This window comes from Vigna angularis, chromosome 6, assembly GCF_016808095.1.
Source record: "Vigna angularis cultivar LongXiaoDou No.4 chromosome 6, ASM1680809v1, whole genome shotgun sequence".
NCBI lineage: Eukaryota > Viridiplantae > Streptophyta > Magnoliopsida > Fabales > Fabaceae > Vigna > Vigna angularis.
Genome location: NC_068975.1, coordinates 4,089,710 through 4,114,930, shown reverse-complemented (window position 1 = coordinate 4,114,930; position 25,221 = coordinate 4,089,710). Strand labels below are relative to the sequence as shown.

Sequence of the window (25,221 nt, the reverse complement as noted above, 5' to 3'; positions counted from 1 at the left end):
TCATAGCTTCCTTCCAGACTGATTGCTTCAATGCTTCATCCACCTCCACTGGTTCTGCACTAGTCATAAGTGCAAGATGAAGAAAATCTCCTTCTTCATTAATCTCTACATCTGAGTATACCTCATAGTCAGAAAATCTCGATGGCCTCACCTTTTGTCTTCTAGGCCTCTGCACCGTTTCACTTGAATAAAGATTGCCTTCAGTAGTTGTTTAGATTCTTTCTAGTGTAGACTCATCTGTAAGTCCATGCAACATTGTTTTCTTCAAACTCGAGTGCATGTGTTTCCAGTCTCAGCGTTCATTCTCTAACACGATCACATCTCTGCTCACACCATTCTCTTATTTACTGGATCATATAGCTTATACGCTCCAATCGCATGGCACCCCACAAACACCATTGGCTCTCCCTTATCTTCTAATTTGGTCCGCTTTTGATCTGCTACGTGTGTGAATGATAAAGAGCCAAACACCTTAAATTGCGTCATAGATGGCTTCTTCCCAGTCCAGATCTCAAGCGGAACCTTGCCCTCCACCTTCTTTGTAGGACACCTATTTAGTATATACACAACTGTCGACACAACTTCTGCCCAAAAACTCCGTCGCAACTCCTTCTCCTTGATGAGACATCTTGCCATATTCATGATGGTGCGATTTCTTCTTTCCACCTAGCCATTGTGTTGCGGCATATACGGTGTAGTGACTTCGTGCATGATTCCATTGCTTTGACAATAACTCTCAAAGGTATGTGAGGTGTATTCTCCACCTCCATCAGTTCTGAGAATTTTCAACACCTTCCCACTCTCCTTTTCTACACCAGCTTTAAATCTCTTGAACATCTCCAAGACTTCACTCTTTGCCTTGATCAAATATAGCCACATCATTCTGTTGTGCTCATCAACAAAAGCCAGAAAATATTTGTTGCCTACCAAAGAGGGAACCTTAATCAGACCACAGACATCATAATGTACAACTTCAAGACACTCCTTTGATCTCTCCTTGACTGAGACTGGAATGGCTTTCTGGTTTGCTTGCCTGTCCAACACGACTCGCATGCATTAACTGGCAAAGAAATATTTGGCATACATGATACCATACCCTTCTCACCAAGCCTCTACAAATCTCTGAAATTCAAATGCCCAAAACGCAAATGACACAACCAACTTTCTTCTTCTTTAACAGTAGCCAAACACTGCTGACTTTCAATTTCCTCCATACTGACTTGAAAGGTCCTGTTCTTAGAGATCTTGCTCATCAAGATTAGCTTCTTGTGGCTATCAAGCAACTCAACTCTATCACTATTTCCCATTATTACAGTATATCCTCTTTCTACCAATTGCCCAACACTAAGAAGATTACACTTCATTGCAGGAACGAATAACACACTGGAAATTATAGCTTGTGAACCATTCTTCCTATTGATGATCAAATCACCCATTCCTTCAACCATCAATGTATTATTGTCTACGAACTTGCCTTTGATCTTCTTGGTTTCGTCAAAATTCACCAACCACTTTCTATTACACATCATATGGTTTAAGCAACCAGAGTCTAGGTACTAGATCTTATTCATTGTAGAGGAGCATTCGGTGGAGGTCATTATCATCAGTGTTAGAGGCTTAGAGTAAGAATCTTCTTGTGCAAGATGAGCTTCTTTACTTTGATACTTCTTCTTCGTCTCCTGCTTTCCTTTGCCCGAGAAACATTCATATGAATAATGTACCATCTTATGACAATTAATACATTCAATGTTTTTCTTGTCCTTCTTCTTCTGTTGTTTGTCAAATTTCCTTTTGCCTTCAACAGACTCATACCTTTCATCTTGCTCATTTGTACCATTATCATTCTTCCATTTTCCTTTACTTGACTTTCCCTTCCACTTCTTGAACTTCGTTTTCCCTTCGCCCATGGTATGATGTGCCTTCAGCGCGTGCTCATCAGGCTTGATAGGATTTCTTTCCTGCATTCTCATTTCATGTGCCTCCAAGGAACTTTGAAGTTCTTCTATCTTTAGTTTTTCAAGATCCCTGGACTCCTCAATTTCTACCACAATATGATCAAACTTCTGAGGCAGTGATCTCACAACCTTCTCAATAATCTTCTCAATTTCACCATAGCCTTTCATCTGGTTAGCTATTGACAATACTTTGTTGAAGTACTTACTCACCTTATCACTGTCATCCATCTGCAAGTGCTCGTATTGTCTCCTTAACGTTTGAAGCTTCACCTTCTTAATTTTTTCATCTCCAGCATGGCATCTCACATGTATGCCCCAAGCTTCACTCGTCGTAGCAGCATTTTGTATTTTCTGAAATGCATATCATCCACCCATTGATGGATGATGAATAAAGCTTTATCATCTTTCATTTTAAACTCCTTTTTCTACTCCTCTGTGTCACCATTGAAGACTCGATAACGAAACAAAACCTTCATCTGTGGACTCCACCTGCTCCACTTTTTGTCTGTGAGAACAGGAAAGCTTGCAGCATGAATATCAGCCATGACACCTTCTCTTTCTTGCCCAAGAACTGTCTTCTTGACCACCTTCAAACGTTTCAACCACATCCTCTAGCCACCGCAGTATCACCGTGAGGAAAAGATTGAAAACGCACACCCTCCAGCCACCGTAGTGTCTCTGGATACCACTATTGAAACAAAAACTATAAAAGGTAGAGAAAGCTCGACACGAAGGAGAGAAAATAAGCAAACTGAATAACATCGTTCTTATTGAATGAATGAAACAACTCTTATATACACAGTATTCGGTTAACAGTACTGATAAAACAGTAATTGTTCTATAACAGAAAACAAACTAATTATTAGTTTGAACTACATACATCAATAGAACATTCTCAAACTTTTGGATATTGGCTGAAAGTGGCCAATTCAATGGAGAAAAGACCGTTCTCCTTATCAGTTAATGCATTAAGAGCTTAAATGTTTTTACATTAATGCAATTGAAAGCACTCACCCAAGGTTATTTGTTCCTTCCTTTTTGCACATCCTTGATGGAAACCTCCTTGGCTAGGTTGGGCCAAAGCTAGAAAATGTGCATGGAGGGGTGTTCCTAAGATGAATGGTGCGGAAATGTGGCGGTAAATGGTCCAAGGATGATGAGCTAATGTATGAATGGTGTTGAAGCTGAAAGCCTCTAGGACATATGGTGGTAGTGGTGTAGTGTTTGGTGGCTCCAAGAGAGGTTAGGCCAACTCAAGGAGTAAGGTGACTAGAGGGGCCTCATGTGTTGCTCTAGTCTTGATCTAAGATTAGTAGTATGGCAAAAAATGGGCAGCATAACATTACTCAACATCAAAGATGAAATACATGGGTGAAGACACCTCTATTTATAGGCCAAGGGTGTCTCTTTCTAACCCTAAAAGCATGATCTCCCGCCTTTGCTATCATTGGCCAAAAATGAGGCCTTCTAAGGAGTGGACAAGTGTCCACATATTCTCTCCAATGATGGGAGGACATGTGGCCACTCACAAAACACAATCATCTCCATTCCTAGAGTGCCATGTGGCCATTACTAAAAGCAAAAACTCTCCACTCCTAAGGTGCCATGTGGCTACCTTTTAAAAAGTAAATCATCTCCAATGGAAGCATGACACATGGCACACACTTTCCACTTGGTTTGGATGTCTAACTTTTAAGGAAAATCCTATGCTACTTAGGCCTTAATACAAACCTTAAACAAACCTACACTACATGGCCTAATACAATGGGCTAAATTCCTACATTACTCTTCAATCCATTCTCCATGACGGCTCCAAAGGTGGCCCACAAGGTAGAGTTGATGTCATCTTCAATGATGGCTTCCACTCTCTTGAAAGTGCTTGACCATGGCTAGGGGATTTGCCATCATTCCCTCCCTCTTGAAAAGGATTTGCCCTCAAATCTTCAACATGGAACAAAGCAAACTTCCTTATCTTCTTTGGATTTTTTTGTGCTTCTCCACCAAGGTCAAATACCCATTTTATAACACAAGTTAAAACAAATGTTATAATAGTGAGTAAATGAAGAATATAGCTCCCAACAATGATACACCTTAAATCAAATTAATGATCAAGGTCTTGAATAGTAAGAGCATCTTTGAAGCTTTTATTTGTCTTGTGTTGGATGTATATGTTTGAAAGACTATCCATTCCAAAACAAGACTTAATTTTTAGGGATATGTCATCATACCCTCCCTTTTGAAAAGGATTTGTCCTCAAATCTTCTTGTTCTTTTATGACAAAAGCCTTTTTCTTATTAATGGTTAATTTGTGTATCTTTCCACCAGGATTAAAGATTCATATGCAAGTGTCATCAAACACAAAACCAATAATCTTTTGAGCCACAAACAACATGTATCTAGATGAAAGATTTAAAGAAGAGTTTATACTAATTTGAAAAGAATTTACTTGAAAACTTTGAAGGTCTACTCCACAAAATTGTTCGTGTTTCCTTTGAGTTAATTGAATCCTAGAAGGTAACATCAACTTAAAGTTTGATTTGGAAAATTTTGAGGAGTTAAAAATAGTGAGAGGTAAAAAAGAAGTTGAAAATTTTTCAAAAGTAAAAGTTGGAGTTATGAAAGATGGTTGGATGTATTGAGAAAAGTTCAAGGATTGGAAATTTCCCTTCATCATCTTAGTCTTAATCTTAATTGTGGGAGTGGTAGGGGGCTTTGGTAAATCTTCATTTTCTTCTTTTATCTCAATCTCTTCTTTTTCTCTATTTTCTTTCTCATTCCTTTCTTTTATCTTTTTCTCTTCATACTCTCTTCTTCTTTCCTCCTTCTTTTTCTCTCTTCTTACTTGCTCCTCTTTCTCTCTTTGTTCTTTCTCTCTTTTCTCATGCTCCTATTTCTCTCTTTGTTCTTTCTTCCTTCTTTTGTCTTCATCTCTACTTCTCTTTATCTTCCTTAAATTCTTTTGGACTTTTTCTTGTTTTTCATTAAGGATTCTAAGTTCTTCTTTTAAGGTAGCAAGATATTATTTTCTTTCAACTCTTTCTTTCTTTTCTATCTCTCTCATCTCACATATTTGCTCTTGGTTTATTACAAGGGAAGAAGCAAAAAATTTTCTTCTCATGCATGCTCTCAAGTCACACAAATCTTTAATTGGAGATTTTCTACCTTTCTCAACCTTAGATTGTCTTTGATTCCACCATTCACTTGCATGTCCTACAAGCCTAGAGATGCATAAACTAAGTATATGATATTTACCATGCCTAACTAGGAATGGATGAAGTTCTTCTATTCTTTTCTCCCATGCTAGCTATGATAATGCACTAGTATTCTCACCAAAGAATGGAAGGTCACTCTTAACTTTAGAATGTAGCTCAACCTCACCATGACTTAAATGCAAGCTACTATAAAAACTCATTTGTTTTAAAAGAATTTTGAAAAAAAAAATTCACAAATAATCCTAGACATTTTTAAGATTTTCAAAATGGCTTATGCAAAAAAACTTAGTATTTCAAATAAAATTCCTTAAAAGACTAAAGGAGACAAGAGAAGCTTAAGTTCACTTCTAGGAAAGAGAGGTGAATCATTATGGATTGCTTAGAAACCAAGTCTTTCCTAGTCAAAGCTTACCTCAAGTTCTCTTGTACCAAACTTCTCAAAGGGATTTAAACTTGAAATAAAAGTTGACACACACTAGACTATCACAATTAAAGAAAGCAATTAAAGCTAATATATGCGGCCTAATGGTGAAGTTAGAAGGAACTTTGGTTCCCTCTTACCCACCAACTACAAATTTCGCTTAAATAATAAATTTTCAATGTTCTTGTTAGGACAAACCGTTAACAAGCCAAAAATACAAGTCCAAAAAGGAAAACAACTACAATTTTACAATTCAAAGAAAATACACACAAATCTCTTTCTCACCAAGCATATACTTTCTTGTTTTGTGTTTTAGACCAAGACTTTAAGCTTCCCGTCAATGCCTCCTTCACCTTTGGATGTTACTCACTGTTTTGGGTCGTCCTCCCCATGATCCTCACGTTTTTTTACCATCCAAAGACCTACACCACAAGTTAACACCACTAAAACCAAAAGGAGTCCAAAGAAAAAGCAAGAAAAGGTCTAAAATGAACAAAGGCTCTTCAAAAGGATTTTTACTTTGACAAAACCATTAATGTTTAGAAGAAAATCAAGCAATTAAATGGTAAGAAATAAAGGTTAGCACAACAAAAAGAGTTACCTAAAGAAATACACTAGAATGGATCACAAAAAACCAACACTACTAGAAAAACACAAGGTGCTTTTGTCCTTTGGCAAGCTAGATCAAATGGTACACTAAGGCAACCTTTTTAGATCATCATGGCTTCTGGAACAGAAGCTTGAGGACATAAAAATAAGCTCCAAATCAACATCAAAGTGTTCACACAAAATCGGTTAAAGATGGTACATGCATGTGCTTTTACTTTTACTTTTTTGCTTTTGTTTTTGTACTTTTTGTCTACTTTTTCTTTTCTACCTTTTGTCTCTTCTTTTTTTTTTTTGAAAATTTTAGCACAAACACACACCAAATTAGATCTCAAATCTGGAATTTTACAAGGAGTTTCAAGTTCATACAAGCTTATAGCACCAAAATGAAGAAAACCTAGAATCAAATATAGCATGAAACACAAAAAGTGACATGATGGAAATCTAACTCTATGAACTTGTTCATGATCTAACAACAAGTATGAATTCAAATATACAAAGAAAAAGCACTCAAAGGTACTCAAATGAAACAGTTTTGAAATTTACTCAAACATGTATTTTTGGTGATTTTTCAAAGGTTAAACATGGAAGTAAAGACATGTAAAAGACTAAACATGACTCTAGACCACATGGATGGATTCAAAAATAAAAATGACACAAAATAAGCATATAAGACCAAACAAAACAGCAAGTAATGACTCAAAAAGAAAAAAGAAAAGGCATAAAAGTGTAGCCAAAACTACCAAAAACGAACTTGAAAACCTCTAATGACAACATCCTGGTAGCTTTGACCATTGCTGATTGTTTTACTTAAAACTTTCTCCACAAAACTCCAAATGAAGTGATTCTTTTTTTGTTGAAAACTAGACTCAAAGGGCTTTCATTTGAATATTTTTACATATTTTTTGGACAACTGAGATAGATGCAGTTTAAGTTTGAAAATAGTCACAGTTTGCTGCCAGAACAAATGATGATAGATGAAAAAAAAACACACAAGACAAGTAGGAAAATAACATCAACAACATGGAAGAATAAAGGATAGATAAGGACCAAAAGACTTAGCTCTTGAAGAACCAAAGCTCTGATACCAAATGATGGAAACCTCCTTGGCTAGGTTGGGCCAAGGCTAAGAGATGTGCATGGAAGGGTGTTCCTTGGATGAATGGTGTGAAAATATGGTGGTAAATGGTCCAAGGATGATGAGCTAATATATGAATGGTGTAGAAGTTCAAAGCCTCTAGGAGATATGGTGGTGGTGGTGTAGTGTTTGGTGGCTCCAAGAGAGGTTAGGTCAACTCAAGGAGGAAGGTGACTAGAGGGGCTTCATGGGTTGCTCTAGTCTTGATCTAAGATGAGTAGTATGGCCAAAAATGGGCAGCATAACATTACTCAACATCAAAGATGAAATACAAGGGTGAATACACCTCTATTTATAGGCCAAGGGTGTCTCTTTCTAACTCTAAAAGCATGATCTCCCACCTTTGCTATCATTGGCCAAAAATGAGGCCTTCTAAGGAGTGGACAAGTGTTCACAAATCCTCTCCAATGATGGGAGGACATGTGGCCACTCACAAAACACAATCCTCTCCATTCCTAGAGTGTCATGTGGCCACTACTAAAAGCAAAAACTCTCCACTCCTAAGGTGCCATGTGGCTACCTTTTAAAAAGTAAATCCTCTACAATGGAAGCATGACACATGGCACACACTTTCCACTTGGTTTGGATGTCTAACTTTTAAGGAAAATCCTATGCTACTTAGGCCTTAATACAAACCTTAAACAAACCTACACTACATGGCCTAATACAATGGCCTAAATTTCTACACTACTCTTCAATTCATTCTCCATGATGGCTCCAAAGGTGGCCCACAAGATAGAGTTGATGTCATCTTTATGGATGGCTTCCACTCTCTTGAAAGTGTTTGACTATGGCTAGGGAATTTGCCATCAATCATAATATATTCATTGGTGTATCTTTTGAAGACATTGTCAAGGCGTTTAGCCAACTGTTGGATATCCTCTAAAGGCAATATGTCCCATATCTTCAAAACCTGAATATACCTTGAACCTTTGACTATTTTTATTGATCAAATAACAGTTATTTTCAACCTTAAACTTTTTTAAAATCTGAGTTGAATTTTCACAACACAAATCCACATTATTCCATTTCGGCCTTCGTCCACTGGAAAGCCTTTCCAGAAGGTTGATAACCCTACTCTTGCTCACTTCAAACTTTAGCCGTTTGAATGACCTCAGGATTTTGTCACTAAAATAAACCTACATTGACAGCAATGTTAAGAATAGATCCAACACATACAGAGAGAATCAATGATTTAATTCAACTATACTTACTTTTAATGAGTTATCAAATATCAAACATCGATTACTTCAGGAAATGCTTTTGCTACATTATATGCTAGATGTTGTGCATTCAAATATTATTATGGAAATAAACATTGAAAAAGTTGCTAACAACTCATTATACCGGTGCAACCCAAGAAGAAAAAAGTGAGAATTTTGAAACTATCAATGAACAATCAGAAATTAACAAAAAAAAGAGTATAAAAATTAAGTCCAAGACTGTATACCTTCCACAATTTACTTTTGAAGAGGACACTATTTGTATCAAGCAAATCATCAAACCGATCTGCCTCTTTCTTGGAATCCAATATAGCTTTCTCCATTTCCTCGTCTTGTTCTGCATTAAAGAAACACTTACGTTTCTTGGCATCAAGCACTATATCATTCCAAACATTTTCATTGTTTGTAATGGCCCATTCATTCCCCAAAATCCATAAGCAGTGCCTGCAAGATATGAAACCAAATGCAGTTTTTTAGTTAATATGGTACCCTGAAAAACAAATAAGGCTGCGATAAATAGAAGAGTTAAGAGCAAAAGATGTACCTAGCTCTTGTAAGAGCAATATTAGTCCTCTGCGGAGAGGAAATGAACTCAAGAGATGATCTACTGCTTGTTGTTACAGTTGATAACATAATAATATCCTTCTCCCCTCCTTGAAAACCATCAACAGACATCACCACGACATTAAATCCATCATCACTTTCATAAATCTTTCCGAGTTTCTCCTGAATTTCAGCAACTTGGCCAGCATAGGGAGTCATAATACCAATGCTTAATTCATGCTTTGAGGTCAACCATGCTGCATCAAAGAAAAGGTAGCCCTTTATTCAAATTCAGACATCATGGATTGTAAAAGCACTGACTTTCTGTTATATGTTTCTGTCTACTTGAATTAGTGAATATACAAGTGAAAATAATAAAGTTAATCTTTTCACACTGAGGTGAATCAAATAATTAACTTGAGGTAATACTACCAGGACAAGTAGAATTTTGTAGATAGAGACTTTTAATCAAATATAACGATTCAATAAACCATATAAATCCTTTTATTTAGAACTGAACTTCTTTCAAGTAAAGAAATGCAGACTAAATATATCAGATGTTCTTCTGAAAGGGCATGTTGCTACATTGCCATCTAAGCTGTAGCACCAAAGACAGAAAGAATAATATGAAAGCAAGAAAAAACTTAGAAATTACTGCTGAAGATATTAATAGAAGAACAAACCTTTATGCAGAGTTTTCAGTATTGTCATCACAACTGCGACCTCTGCTAAATTTTTGTAGCTCCTTCCTTCATCATCAAATTGTTCTTTGCCTCCAACTACATTTATAAAAGAATAAGGACCAAACATTGGCCTTGCGAGGTATTTCTTCCCAAAGTCATATCTTTCCACATTTGGTGCATCCTGGATTTTGTTGGAATAGAAATAAGAAATTGGGAAAGAACTTATTTGTGGGTGCATCCTATGCTGCACCTTAAGGAGAGACTCGGGTAACCTAATGATCTCAATCTTTCAAATAAGCTCCTCCCAAAATCAGCTTCCTTAGAAACCTTGTACACAAAAATTAAGCACAAATGAAATTAGAAATAAATGAACATTTGGGAGGAAGAATTTTGTGATAGATAAAATAATACATGTTTGATAGTGCTTACATACATTACTTCTAACCATTGATGGGAGTTGAAGCTCATCGCAGCCAAGAATGGCATGTTTTAGGCCTGGAAGTAAAAGAGGTATTATTGATTCACACTCTTTTAGCTGTGCAGTCTCATCCATCACCAAAATGTCAAATGGCTTCATGGTTAAAGAGCGCAACTTATGAGAACCAGAAGCTGTGGAAAATATCAACGACGATGTTTGGAAACAAAACTGTCTGATTGATTCATAATTATAAGATTTTATCAGTCAGAACTCATCAATTGAATCTACCACAGTCTTTAAAGCATTGAGACATTCAATTCGCTTCATGGACAGCTTGTATACTGCACCATCAATTTCCAATTCATTAGAAGGCAAATCACTTTGAAACAAGTAGCCCTGAAATGATTCAAGTGCCTCACTTAAGCATACTAATTTCTGAAAGTTAGGTCTATACTTCATTTCCAACAGAGCAAAAAGCAATGTGGCCAAAGTTCTTGTTTTTCCTGTACAAGGGGGACCCCATATAAGTTTCGCGGCTATTTTGTGATTGCACCCGAGGAAAGACACGAAAAATTTGCCTCCTTTTATTATATATTTCTTGAGAATCCAAGTGTGAGTCCAAGTCATATAAATGAGAAAGTAGAATACTATATAAAAGTGAAAGATTCATTAATCTATTGACTTAAGACTTTTGGTAGAGAATGATGTCAATCCTATTGGGATAAACTTAAATTTTAAGATTTTATTATTAATTTTATTTTATTATTTTGATTTTAATAGAGATAAAATAGAGATAGATAATTATGATTTTCGGATTATCTAAGTATCATATTATTTTATGATAGATTAAACAGATTTTATTTTTAAGATAGTTGATAATTATTTTCAGTTTTTACTTTTATTTCCGAAATATTGTAAGTACCACGACAGTTTAAAGTTCTCAATTATCAATGAATAGTACACTCAATTTTAGGAAAATATTTGAATGTTTGTAACGTGGGATTTTCTTAACAATGGTATCAAAATTTTATGTTCTGAGTACCGAGAGAGAGAGAAAGAGAGAGAGGACAGAGTCAAATATTGTGAGAGAAAAAGAACTGAGCGCTTGACTTTTTTTTATGAGAGAGATGGCAAAGGTTGTCAATGGTATGAGAGTGCACAATTGACGAGAGAAACCAATTATGATCATTGGTGCCTATAGATGAAGGCGTTGTTGAGATCCCAAGACATTTGGGATATGGTGGAAGATAGGTACGTTGAACCTAATGAAGACGGACATTAGACGGTGGCACAGACAACCCTGTTGAAGAAATCACGTGCAAGAGATGGGTCAACATTGTATTTTCTCTATAACACAGTAGATGAGTCGGGATTCAAAAATATAGCGAATGTTAAATTAGCAAAGGAAGCCTGTGAGGTATTGGAGGTTGGGTATAAAGGTCACAACCGCATTAGACAAGTCTGAATACAAGCTCTTAGAGGAGAGTATGAACAGTTGAAGATGAAGCCCAAAGAGCATATAACCAAATACATAACTCGGGTGGAGAAGGTGGCCAACCAACTCGACAAGAATGGAGAACAAATGCTATCTAGCCAGGTTGTGGGAAAAATTTTGAGATCCCTTACAAAAGATTTCGAAAGTATCGTGTGTGTCATCGAAGAATCGAAGGACTTGTCGGTTCTCACAATGGATGAACTTGTTGAGTCATTAGAAGTCCGTGAGCAAAGGAGAAGGAGTTGGGATGATCAGGTTGAATCCGACGATCAAGCACTGCAAGTACAGTTTGACTCAAATAAAACTCGAATTACTCAAAGCCGACGTCCTGACGGTAGAGGGTGAAGAGGCCGAAGACTAGGTGGATGTGACCGAGGTAATTTTGAGAATGATAGTGAAGAGCAAACTAGTGAGCAGAACCAATTATGATAATTGGTGCCTATAGATGAAGGTGTTGTTGAGATCCCAAGACATTTGGGCTATGGTGGAAGATGGGTACGTTGAACCTGATGATGACGAACATCTTACGGTGGCGCATACAACCCTATTGAAGAAATGACGTGCAAGTAATGGATCAACATTGTATTTTCTCTACAATACAGTATGTGAGTCAAAATTCGAAAAAATAGTAAAGGCTAAATCAGCAAAGGAAGCCTCGGAGATATTAGAGGTTGCGTATAAAGGTGACAATTACGTTAGAAGAGTCTGAATATAAACTCTTATAGGAGAGTTTGAACAGTTGAAGATAGAGCCCAAAGAACATATAATCGAGTACATAACTCGGGTGGATAAGGTGGTTAACCAACTCGGCAGGAATGGAGAACAAATGTCATCTTGCAAGGTTGTGCGAAAATTTTTGAGATCCCTTACAAAAGATTTCAAAAGTATCGTGTGCGCCATCGAAGAATCGGAGGATTTGTCAGTTCTCATAATGGATGAATTTGTTGGGTCATTAGAAACCCACAAAAAAGGAGAAGGAGTTGGGATGATCAAGTTGAACCCGACGATCAAGCACTACAGGTACAATTTGACTTGAATAAAACTCGGATTACTCAAAGCCGAAGTCCTTGCGGCAGTGAGGAGGCCGAGGACGAGGTGGACGTGGCCGAGGTAATTTTAAGAATGATAGTGAAGATCAAACTGGTCAGCATAATTAGCGTGACCGAGGACAAGGGAAAGGCAGAGGAGATTGTTAGGAGTTTATTGTTTTAAGTGTGGCAAGTATGGCCACTACGCAAACGAGTGTAAATAAAAAAAAGATGCTACAATTGTGGTAAGGCGGGCCATATTGCAAAGTATTGCAAGGTTGAGACAAATGGGGAGACTAATCTCCTTATTGAAGATGTGAAAGAAGAATGTGGGACCTTATTGCTGGCAAAGAGCTCGGAAGCAGTGGACATGGAAAATTTGATCCCAACAATGGATAAAGTGATCTCGGTAAAAGATGCAACAATTGTGGAGAAGGAAAACATCGAGAAAGAACTCAAACAAAAAGATGAAGAGATTAAGGGGATAGATAGGCTTCTAGATGAAGCTAATGAAATTATGAATAAACAGAAGGTTGAGCTTGAGGAGCTGAAGAAGATGGTTCTTGAAAAGGAAGAGAAAACATCTAGTGTTCTTGAACCAAACGAAGAGGAAGATGAAGATGTTGAGAAGAACCCGATGAAGATGTTGGCCAAGATTGTTGAGAAATCGTCTAAGGTCAGAAACGAGTTGGTCAAGGTTATTGAAAAGTCAAGCATAACAAAGTTAGTTAAAGCATTAAAGAGGTCAACCAAGATAAAATACAAGAGGGCCATAAGGAAAAAGAATAAGTCAAATATGATTGAAAGAAGCAAACTCGGTGTGGGATGATGCACATGGAAAGCCGAATGAAGGAAGGAAGAATTTAATTTTATGTGAGAGTTTGTTGAGATAAACTTAAATTTTAGGATTTTATTAATAATTTTTTTTAATATTATTTTATTAATTTTGGGTCTAGTAATATTTAGTTTGATTTTGATAGAGATAAAATAGGGATAGGTAGCTATGATTTTCGGTTTATCTAGGTACCATATTATTTTATGATAGATTAAGCAGATTTTATTTTTAAGATAGTTGATATTTTATTTTCAGTTTTTATTTTTATTTCCGAAATATTGTAAGTGTCACAGCTATTTTAAGTCCTTCAATTATCAATGAATACTAGACTCAATTCTAGGAAAATATTTGAGTGTGTAGAACGTGGGATTTTCTTAACAAATCCCTTATATGGTTAGGCTCATATCTCATTTGGTATTGTGTCTCCCAGGTGAACCTTGTAACGCCCCAAATTCCAGGGTGTCACGAGTTATTCAAAAACTGGTAAAATTTTCAAACTTTAACATAATGCGAAAACATATTTTTCACAACTTAAAATTTAAACGTGCATAAAACATAATAGTTCCAAAGCATTTGTCCAATGAAAATAACGAAGGAAATAAAATGACTTCAATTACATTGTCTCAAGTTCAAAAGTAATAACTATAAATAAAATCTCAAGTTTGTTATCGTCATCTCTCGATTCTATCATGCCTCAACACCATCTGCAACATCATCTGCTCACGTATAACATCACACATTATACGATCATTGCATTCACATGCACACACACAAACACGTATGGGTAAGCTACCGGTAAAACAATCATAATAACATGATATAAACATACTGATTAAATCAAGAATAATAAAAAATCCCATACATAATAGTAATAACAATAGGATTCTTAATCCTCTAACATAACAAATCAATCAAACGAATTAATCAATCTTCAATCCTCGATCTTCAACCCTTGATGTAATCACTAACATCTCACCCATAGACTCTTGGTCTATCCACTCCTTAGTACCTATGCTAACTACTTACTATACTCTTATAGTAACACTATTATCACGTAGTATCACTTGGAGCATCTCAAATACCATATCACCATCATAGTTACACCACCTTCATGACTATCCCAGTCGTGAACAACATCATGATCATCACCATACCATAAATACCACCGTGAAAAGAATCAATCACACTCTTGTACCCTACCTCACCGACTGTAGATTTCCCATACAGCTCATCTACAAATTCCCCATACAGATACATTTGAGTAGTCCCACAATCCAGAGAGGAACATATAATCCTGCCACACAAGGACAAGGAAGACACCTTCACCTCCACACAAGGAACGCTCAATACCCGAATAACCTCTAATGCACACAAGGCAAAAGGAAACACTTATCCGCAGATAGCACTAGGATTTACTAGGTACAACAAGTAGATCTCATCTTCCACTTTCATGCTCATCAATCACATACTAAGGTACATCCCAACACTCACACATGCTCCAATCTCATCCACAAGTCAAACATGACCTTAAACAGAACCCCTAAACTCAGTCTCTAATTCTCATCACGTTCTACTACTTCTCTAAATTAGAGTTGCTGATGTGAGATTGTTTTCTCCCAAACTAGACCTTTGATTGACGATCCGAACGGTCAGATTGAACAACCATATGTCTGAAACCTACTGTCTAAAACTCATCCCGATCCAACGGTTAATAACTTCGCAATGATGAAAACACCAGTGCAAGTTTTGTGATAAGCAGAAATACTTTCCTCTTTTCGTTTAGATTGTTTCTCTCAACGTAGTCCTCCAATTGACGATCCGTACAGTAAAAATGAAGAACCATATGTCTGGAACCCGCTGTCCAAAAATCAGCCTGATCTAACGATGAGTTGCTTCGCAACAATGAAAACACTAGTGCATGTTTTGTGATATGCGAGAATGACTTCTTTTCTTTCCTTTAACCCAATACTTACAACATATATTTGCATGGAAACCCCCATGAATCATAACTTTATTCTCCCTTAACATCAAATCCTTTGTTGAGATAATACAACAACCATACATACATTCATAAGGAAAACCTAACACAAATATTACATAAACCATATGCACATGCATACATAAACCCTTGTCCAACGAGAGCAACAGACAACCATAATCATAATCATATAAACATATATTAACAAGGATTATTAATCAAATAACAAAGACCACATATATCATACAACAATTAACAAACAAAGGTAAGCTTCTCATACCTTGGTCAATCCTAGGGCTTTATCGAACTTCAAAATACAACAAGTCTTCCCTTGCACTAGGGTTTTCTGTAGCTCTTCCTCTTCTCTCCTAGAAACGTCTCTTCTCTCCCTTAACTCTCTAATTTTCGTATTTTGGATTTTAGGGTAGCAATATGCAGCCCCCTTTTACTCTTCTCTGTTTTATCTTTTTCTATTCTATCTCTATCTTTTTAATTAAGAATAATATCTTTCACTTAATCTATAAAAACCACCACGATTTCCTTTCTTATTTTATTTTATCTAATATTTAAAATATCAACAACCACCAAATAGCTCAAAGATTCACATAATCTTTCTATTTCGTTTCAGATTTTATTTTTTATTCCTTTTCTTTATACACCCCCTAACTTAATGTCCACACCACTTAATGAGGGTATAAGACTCTTTTGCCCTTGTGCGCCAAAATACAGATTAAACCAAAACGTTTACTTTAACTCTCTTTCTTTCTAAAATTTGGCTCACACCTATTAAATCTCAAATCACCCTTCTACCATCAATCCAACACATCATATTGGTAACAACACACCACACAAATCATTATGATAACAACATACCAACCATGTGTTATACTTAATCAATAATAACATAATAATTATAATTGTAAAAAAACATCGAATAATTCAACAACAATTACCAATAATAATGTCCAAGTCTCATAACCACATTACTCTCTAATTACAACATTTTCCTAGGGTCTTACAAACTTCTTCCTCAATAGACCCAATAGTGGTATCAGAGCTGATGGTTCGTCTTGGTGATCGACTCAGATGAGTATAATGGTCCCTATATCGAAAATCTTCCTGGCAAAGGATTACAGGTAAGCAAGTCTCGTTAAGATGAACAACGGTACGAAGGGCTACTCGTGGTTGTTGTTGGTTGGGAATGCTTCCATTGGAGGAGGAGTGTACCAATGTGGAAGGGACTCACCCTTGAGGGGGAGATTTGTTAGGAATCCAAGTGTGAGTCCAAGTCCCATATTGGATAGAAATGAGAAAGTAGAGTACTATATAAAGGTAAAAGATTCATTAACCCATTGCCTGACGGTTTTGGGTAGAAAATGGTGGCAATCCCCTATATGGTTGGACTCATATGTCATTGGTGTTTGTATCTTCCTAGTGAATCTCCTCCTCGATAGACCCAACAATATTAAGCTCTGATAATAATAGTTGATATGATATGTCATCACTTATAGCATTGGCTTGTGAGCTACAATTACCACATTCCTCGTCCTGTTTTGAATCATCCATTCATCAGTTCTATGTTCCAACCTACCATTTTACACATAATAACATTTTAAGAAAATGATTTAAGAATATTGTTCGAAGTCCCACGTTTGATTAAAAAATAAGGATAATTTGCAAATCTCATCTTATAAGCTGATTTTATGGGATTAAGTTAGTCTTAAATTCCACTTCTTAAAAAATATAATAACACTATGTAAAATTTAAATCTAAACATTTTTCAACAATTAAGATTATAATTTTTCCTTATTGAAATTTTATTCACATTTTGTCCATAAAAGTTATACTTCCTTTTCATGAGGAATAAAAATATATATTATTCTTAATAAATGAATACTAACATAAATAGACTTCATATTTTTAAGAATAAAAACATATTGAAAACAAAAAATTAAAATTCTTATGACCTTGGTGCATAAGATATGCATGAGTATCTTAAAATTACCAGCCATATGAAGGGCAGCTTAAATTCTTTTATTAGAAATTATATTTATCAGGAAAATGAGAAATAAAGGTTTGTTCCTCCATTTTGTAGGGTCAAATTCTTTTGATGCCTTAAGTTTTAACATGAAATTGTCATCATCTCTGTCTTTAGTTGTCCTTAGAGACACGGAAATCCACATCCTTCCAATTCTTTGGAGGTATTTTATAGCTTGTGATTTGTAATTAGACAATATTAAAACATCACCAAGTATGTGTTGTATGGTTCTCTAGAATGAGTAAACCTATTTTTCCAAATATTAATTTTCAACTTAAAATATTTATTTTGAGATGATTTTGCTTTCTTTAGACCAATAAGATCTGCATAAGCTTGGTGTGTCATCTCCGTACTTGAGCATAGTTGTGCTCGACTTTCTTCCAACAAATGGTACATATAAGATTCAAGGTAATGATATGTGGACTGAAACGTTTGTGGAATCTTCTCTAAGGACAACTAAAACCAACCTATTCATAACTTGAAGAGCCATGCAAAGACACTTATTTGATAAGTGAAAAAGTCACACCAACAAAAAGAACAACATGTCAGACCTCTGGTGAGCGTGTGTTAAAATAAGCATTAAAATAGTTGACGTAAGGTAACATTACACCAAGAAAATAAAGTTCAATGATTTTGAACATGAGATAGAACATAATGCAAAAAGAGTGACACCACTAACCTTGTTCCTGTAAAGATCTTCGTTTAAGATGTTTTCAATGGACCAATAACAAATCAAATTAGTGAAACCATAATGTCCTTCTTACGTGAAGGATCACCTTGCATCATCCCTTATGAGTTTATTTTCCTTGACATAAAATAATCACCAGAACCACTACAATAAAAGGTTAAATTATCGGCGAAATAATACCGACGGATCTTAGGCTGTCAGTAAAATGAATTACCGACGAAATTTCTGATGAGCACTGTGATTGTCTTTACCGACAAATAAAGTCATTGGTAATGACATAGTGAATTTACTTACCGGCGGATATATGGTCGTCGGTAAGTTGCTCGATTAATAAACCCCAAAACTTAGGTTTCCCTCCTCACACTTTCATTCTTTGAGCTAGAGAACCCTTCCTCCACTTTCATTCTTCGAGCCACAAAATCCTCCCTCAACTTTTGCATTTGCATTCCCCCAAATTGGTTGCTTCGAACCGTAGAATATTAGCTTTCATTCACAGACGCCCTCTCCGTCGTTCGTGCAGGCATTCACAAACCCTTTATTGGTGATGCTTCATTTTGTCGTTGTAGAGGCTGACCATCGTGACCTCATTCGACCAAAGGCATTCACAGGGTTCTTGTTCCAGGGTTTGATCAGGGCTATTTGCAGAGCGTTCATCTCCTTCCCTCACATGCAAAGGCAAAGCCATTTGTAGAGGATCCTTCATAGAATTGGTAAGCGTCTGGTTTTGCCACTTTGCAAATGGGTGTTGTCTTGATGCCATATTTGTCCAATGCATTTTGTAGGCCATAATAGTGGTGCGTCAAAGGTCGAGTGAAGCAAAATTGAGAGCAAAGGTGTGGACATTGTTCCCTTTTTCTCCTAACATGGTCTTAGGAGGTTGTCTTCGTCTAAAGAGGATGTAACGTGGAGGTAAGCTCTATTTGTGAATGAAGTGGGTGTTAATGATGATTAAGTTGTGTGTGTACTATGATTGTATCGAAATGTAGATTTTTAAATGGTAACTGTGTTGTGTTTGGGTATTGTTGGATAATAAAAAATAAAAAAAAAGGAAAAAGAGTTGATTCATTACTTTTGTATATTCTTTTGTTTAATTCAAAATCACTCAATAGGATTCTAAATATTATAAAATTCAACAAACTTATCATGCAAAATAGTTTGTTTTTAGATGATGATGTAACACGGTTGTAGATTGTCAATGCATGATTTATTTTCTCAACAAGAAAAGGTTACATGTAGCAATTTAGTGGTAGGTTTAGCAATTGCAATATCATGATTTTAAAGCCCAAAATTTTCTAGGAATTTAACAAACTCATGGTTGAATTGGACCACGGGAACCCATAGGAAGCCCCTTTTGAAATTCAACACACCCTTTTTGTGTGTTGTTGCCCTCAAACAATTACACAAACCTGTGCTAAGTGCTAAATCAAGCGACGACGACGGTGGAAGTCGTATCGTGTTCTCCTCCATTCACTGTAAGCCTCTCTCTCTTCACTTTTCATTGTTTTTATTTTTTTCCTTTTATTAATATTCCAAACTCAATGCAATCCCAAGGAAAACTTAAGCCATGCAGATCTCTTCTCTCCTTCTTCCCCTGCCTCTCCCCTCTCGTCTTTCTCTCTCTGGGCTCCCAAATTCGTGTGGGGTCCCAGCACTTCTTCTCTGTAGGTGATTTTTTTGTGATGTCCCAGTTGGAGCCCTGTTTTCAATTCGCCCAAAGTTTTCATCTTTTTCGTGGGGTGTGGTTGCTTTTGCGTGATTCACTGTTTGTTCTGTGTTTCTGGTGTTGAGTAGCAATTCGGGATTGTGGGGGTTTTTTGTTTTTGAGGATAAAAAAAGGATGGTGCCTGTAATGCGATTGATTCGTGGAGCTGATTCTTGAAGTGTTTATGGAGTGATTATGTTGAGTGTTGTGGAATGGGAAGGGTTTTTCGTTGAGTTTTCTTGAGGTTGAGCCTTGTGGACGAATGTGCTGTGTTTTGTTTTGAGTGGAATAGGTTGTGTCTTGTGTTTTCTGGAAGTTAAGGTTCAAGGAGGAATTGTGGTGTTTGTTTGGTTCAGGAGGTTGGAATGAGACGATAGAAAAATGAAATTTTTGAAATTCTGGAGTAGCAGTTGAGAGGTAATGTGGGGATGGGGGTTGTTTTTGAATTGAAAGCTGGTATTAAGTTCAATAAATATTCTTAATGTGGTTGAGGATACTGGGTTTGGATGAACTGAGGAGAAAATAAATTAGCTTTCTGTCTTTACTTTTTGAGTGGGACCCAGAGAGGTTGAAGTTTTTTTAAGAACTTGCTTATTGTTTTCTTCTTGAACAAGGACGTTGCCTCCTCTGTGGTTCCAATGAAAGTAAAATGATCTTAACTTGTGTAACTCTTGGTGTGGGATTTTAATTTTAATGTTTTTTTGTGGACTTGACGGCTATTTTTCTTTAAGTGATCGTTACATTGAATTCTTGCTATTTTAGGTGTCACTCTATTGGGCTTAAAATAAACAGAGCAAGTTTCGAATCTGTTAGATGACTGTACGTTTCCCTTATGTTTTGAATCTGTTAGATGATCCCCGGACTTCGTGTTTGTTGTAATATATCACGTGTTGTATATCACTAACAAGTTAATATTTTCAAATATCACCAACAGCATCAATGTGGTGTTTTGTCAAATATCGCATGCTGTGTTGATATTTTGTTTTGTCGTATTTCACTAACTGCATGAATGTTGTGTTTTGTCAGATTTTTTCTTTGGCAACTTTTCCTCAAAATGCTGTTCATACAAGGAAATGGAACTTTGTAACTCAATGAAGCAAGAATAGATGGCAGACAAAGTTGAGGTGTATCTATTACTTGCTTTAGATAACAGGAATGATCAATCCCTAAAATCTGCAATATAAATCCTTCAATTCCTGGTAAGGAAAGTTCTCATATATATATATATATATATATATATACATATATCATTTGTGATGTCATTACTTAATTGAGTTGATAGGTGCTGACTTCTGTCAGGTTTCATTCTAGGACATCCTTTTGATTATTCCAGTGTATTGAGTTATGGAAATATGTTGCTTTGGGGTTTTGCCCTAATAATTTGGAATTTTGGATGGGGTTTCAAGATAATAATCCTTAGGATTTGTAGTAGGCTTTTTTCCTTTGATGTACTGATGAATTTTATCTTCTTTTGTCCATTTTTGTGTTGAAGAATTTGCACTTTTCCAGCCCTTGCATTTCTCTTGTGTAAAATTTCTTTTATTAAATAAATTAAGAAATTTTGAAGACCATGCTCTTATTTCACTTCTTTCTTGGATGTTTGTAGTTAGTCATTGTAATGGAAGTTGGAGCAGGGGACCCTTATACAACTAATCCAGGTCCAATTGATGGTTCGGTTCTGTATGACCAAGATAAGCATGTCTCTACAGCAGTTTGGGATGGACAGGTGCTGTTTGCTAGTTGAGAAGCCTCTCTACCTCATCTTTTTTTGAGTTTGGTTTTCTAAAAAATCTTGTCTATATCTTGATTATTTATGTAGTTTTTCTCTCATTTATGTATTAACAGGAGCGTGGTGCCCTCAGATGTCATGAGCATACCTCTAAGCTTGACCAGTGGACCCTTACTCATAAACAGGTTGAAATGGTAGAGAAGGCTGGATTTGGATACCTAAGATCAATCCCAGCTATTAGTCTAGACAATCCACTTATCTCTGCTCTAGTTGAAAGGTGGAGAAGAGAAACAAACACATTTCACTTGAATGTTGGTGAAATGACAGTAACCCTTAAAGATGTTGCACTCTTGCTTGGACTGGCTATTGATGGTGAACCTGTAATTGGTATTACCTATACAGCATGCAGTTCTGTTTGTGAAAAGTATCTTGGTAGATCACCAGAATCTGGTTACACAAGTGGTGGAATGGTGAAGCTAAGTTGGTTGAAAGAGTTCTTCTCTCGTTGTCCTGAAGATGCTCCAATTGAAGTGATTGAGCAACATACTCGTGCATATCTTCTCTATCTTGTTGGTAGCACTATATTCTCCACAACTACAGGGAACAAAGTCCCTGTAATGTATTTGCCATTATTTGAGAATTTTGCTAGATGTGGGCAATATGCCTGGGGTGCTGCAGCGTTGGCTTTCTTGTACAGAGCACTGGGCAATGCCTCACTAAAAACTCAAAGTACCATTAGTGGCTGTTTAACACTACTTCAGGTAATTTATATAAGTGTAATTCACTTCTTTTTAACTTCTCTCTTTCACCCTTATCTTCATTTCCCTTCAAACCTCAATTTTACTTTTTCTCAAGTGTTAATAGTTTATTGTGTATTTGTAGTGTTGGAGTTACTTTCACCTAAACATTGGACGACCAAAGCTCAATCTTGAGCTGATGCATGATCGATTTCCCTTTGTGCTTAGATGGAAAGGAAAACAAAGTGGCCCAACTGCAAATCGTGATGTAGTTTTCTATCGGAAGGCTCTGGATTCCCTAAAGCCATGTGACGTAAGTCTTATTTTCATTTTGTATGTTTAATACTTCTGACTATGTTAAAAGTAGAATCTAGTTGAACCGATGTAAATGTACAGGTGGAGTGGCTCCCATATCGAAACATGGACAGCATGGTAATTCCAGAACATATCAAAAGCACTTTAATTCTTGGGAGGTCAAAGACAATGCTGATATGCTTTGACAAGGCAGAAAGACATCTTCCAAACCGATGCTTAAGGCAATATGGCATGCTTCAATCAATTCCGGATGATGTGGAGCGGTGGGAGAGGAAGAGTAGAGGAGTTGATGGTGGTGTTGATTTGTCAGGGAAAATGGAATCCGAGCTTAACGAGTGGATGGACCGTCAAGTGCATATTGTTGATGGGGATGAGGGTGTAGATGAAAGTGAGTACATGGAGTGGTATCTGAGAATTACTCGCAAGTTCATCGGCAGGCCTATTTCTCTGTCAACTGAGTTCCAGAGAACGGTAAGGATATGTTTCATGAATTTGTTTTTATATCTTATAGCAATAATGGATTAAGTTTGAAATGCTTTTTAAAGAAAATAAACGAATGTATGCAGAATGCTGGTCTGAGGGATATTGCTCACATAGCAGATACCTTTTCAACAAAAGGGTTAGATCCACAGCAAATTGAATCAATATCAAGGATAAGATATATTGCACATGAATGTTTGAGAGACCAAATTGGTGGTCCAGTAATGGCTTCAGGGAGCCCACAAGTTGAACTAGGTAAAAGGGTCAGAGGAAAGGAGAGGGTTAGAAGAAAAGGAGGAGCTGGGAAACGAATGCGAAAGGATGGTGTGGTTCATTATACCACCGTTAGTGAGGATGAACAACCTCAGTATTATGGCACTGCTATTGAGGTTAGCCAGTTACATCTAAGTCACATTGAAAGAGAGCTGGATCATGCACAATTATGTTCTGTAGACAATACAGTCAGCGTTGTCCAGTTGATTCATGCAGATGCTGATGGCGAAAACATGCAGCTCTGTGATACACACATTGATGTTGATGAATCAGAGCTAGGGTATACTGCAGGTGAAGAAAATAATGAAGAGCCAGATGATGTAGCTGCCGAATTTAGCCATGAAGAACTAAAGCACAGAGCTGGTGAAGAAATAAAGCAAGAGCTTAATCACGTGACTGGTGAGGAAAACATTGAGGAGCTGAATGCAGCCAATGACATTCACATTGTGCAACCTTCTCATAATATGGTGATTGATAATTCACAACTTTGTGATGTTAGTCATGATGATATTGATGATACGCTTCATGATGCTGCTGCCCAATTCGATCACTCCCAACTTGGTGACTCAAGTTTGGTCAATCAACTGCAAAGCAATCCAACTGACAATCTTGTTAATTCTAAGCTTTCACATATTAACCCTGAAAGTGAACTTTCATCTGCTAAAGCAGCAATGGAAGTGTCTCAACATTCTTCTATTGAAACTCATGAGGATATTCCACAGAATGGTGATTGTAGTGTTGCTGTATAGGGTACATACCTTACAATATTGTAGAGAAGCAAAATTTTTTAGGCTGACTCAATTTAAAAGTGTTATATCGGGCCTTGTATAATTATTTATATTCATTTTTTGATGCATAGCTTGCACTTCCTCCTATGCTTTTGTGAATTAACGTGCATAAAATGCAACTTAGTTCCCAAGGCATCATCAATACCGTAGAAGAAAATATGACCATGCAAGCAGTAGATATGGTAAAGCTGTACTTTATATTAATCTTAACCATAGTTTATTGCCATGGGAAGATAAAATGGGATTAGTGTGATTATGCAGTATCAGTAGTGTATATCATTTTTCCCGATTCTCCTTGGAAATGGGGTAAATGGGAACTCAAAGACGGTCTATTGTGAAGGAAAGAAAGAGTTATAAAGGTGTCTTCCAAAATTTTTGTTTTCCTCGTTAAAATATAAAATAAGTTCCTCCTTAACATTGGTTGTTGGTCGAAGTAACTATGAAAGGTTCTCTTGTGTTAAAGTCAATTTAGAATTTAGTTATAAAATAAGTTCTTTCTTAACATTGTTCAAGGTACTTATGAAAGGTTCTCTTGTATTAAAGTCAATTTAGAATTTAGTTGAGATTACAAGGATAATAAATTCCTAAATAATGTATAACATATTTTCTTATCTAGAATTATTATTTATAGACTTTGTGATGAACTTTTAAATAAGGTTGATCTAATTGTAGTTCAACCATGGCTAATTGTGATTTAGCCTAAGTAGAATGGTTTTGGAGTTAATCTCCTTCAGCTTGACCGTTCGGTCTTTGTAGTGTTTTGATCGTTCAGTCTGATTCACTAAACAAAGAGTTAATTGTTTGATTAATAGTTGATCGGACGAGTATATTGTACACAGGCTCCTCAAATTTGAGAACTAGATAGTTGCAAAGGGGCTTATACTTTAACCGCTTGATGTTGTGCCACCTACCCTTACTAGCCGCTCGTATTAGCTT

At 36.4% G+C, this 25,221-nt stretch overlaps 2 protein-coding genes across 11 annotated transcripts; one reads left to right on the top strand and one right to left on the bottom strand.

Annotated features, from left to right (window-relative positions):
- Positions 1 to 666: 666 nt before the first annotated feature.
- On the bottom strand, positions 667 to 2,563 carry LOC108341418 (uncharacterized). Its single transcript, XM_017579104.1, has 5 exons — positions 2,426 to 2,563; positions 1,813 to 2,306; positions 1,221 to 1,515; positions 1,106 to 1,122; positions 667 to 1,033 (listed from the first exon to the last, which is right to left on the bottom strand). The coding sequence occupies exons 1-5, from the start codon at positions 2,561 to 2,563 to the stop codon at positions 667 to 669; spliced, it is 1,311 nt and encodes a 436-aa protein (XP_017434593.1).
- Positions 2,564 to 19,598: 17,035 nt separating this feature from the next.
- LOC108343255 (protein MAIN-LIKE 2) lies at positions 19,599 to 24,362 on the top strand. Of its 10 annotated transcripts, none has more exons than XM_052879264.1 (8): positions 19,795 to 19,922; positions 20,990 to 21,162; positions 21,570 to 21,689; positions 21,809 to 22,453; positions 22,575 to 22,742; positions 22,826 to 23,215; positions 23,290 to 23,613; positions 23,714 to 24,362. In XM_052879264.1, the coding sequence occupies exons 3-8, from the start codon at positions 21,582 to 21,584 to the stop codon at positions 23,774 to 23,776; spliced, it is 1,698 nt and encodes a 565-aa protein (XP_052735224.1). In that variant the 5' UTR covers positions 19,795 to 19,922; positions 20,990 to 21,162; positions 21,570 to 21,581; the 3' UTR covers positions 23,777 to 24,362. The 10 variants fall into 10 exon arrangements, with proteins under 10 accessions (XP_017436909.1, XP_017436903.1, XP_052735224.1 ...); XM_052879263.1 differs by having other exon boundaries at positions 19,796 to 19,922; positions 23,701 to 24,362; XM_017581420.2 differs by lacking the exon at positions 19,795 to 19,922 and adding an exon at positions 19,599 to 19,733 and having other exon boundaries at positions 21,574 to 21,689; positions 23,290 to 24,362.
- Positions 24,363 to 25,221: the final 859 nt, after the last annotated feature.

Coding starts and splice junctions, on each gene's coding strand:
- LOC108341418 (XM_017579104.1), bottom strand. CDS start 2,563: ATGTGGTTGAAACGTTTGAAGGTGGTCAAGAAGACAGTTCTTGGGCAA. Junction 2,307..2,425: donor GGTGGAGTCCACAGATGAAG/GTTTTGTTTCGT, acceptor TATGCATTTCAG/AAAATACAAAATGCTGCTAC. Junction 1,516..1,812: donor ACAAATGAGCAAGATGAAAG/GTATGAGTCTGT, acceptor GATGTGTAATAG/AAAGTGGTTGGTGAATTTTG.
- LOC108343255 (XM_017581420.2), top strand. CDS start 21,582: ATGGAAGTTGGAGCAGGGGACCCTTATACAACTAATCCAGGTCCAATT. Junction 21,690..21,808: donor CAGCAGTTTGGGATGGACAG/GTGCTGTTTGCT, acceptor ATGTATTAACAG/GAGCGTGGTGCCCTCAGATG. Junction 22,454..22,574: donor GCTGTTTAACACTACTTCAG/GTAATTTATATA, acceptor GTGTATTTGTAG/TGTTGGAGTTACTTTCACCT.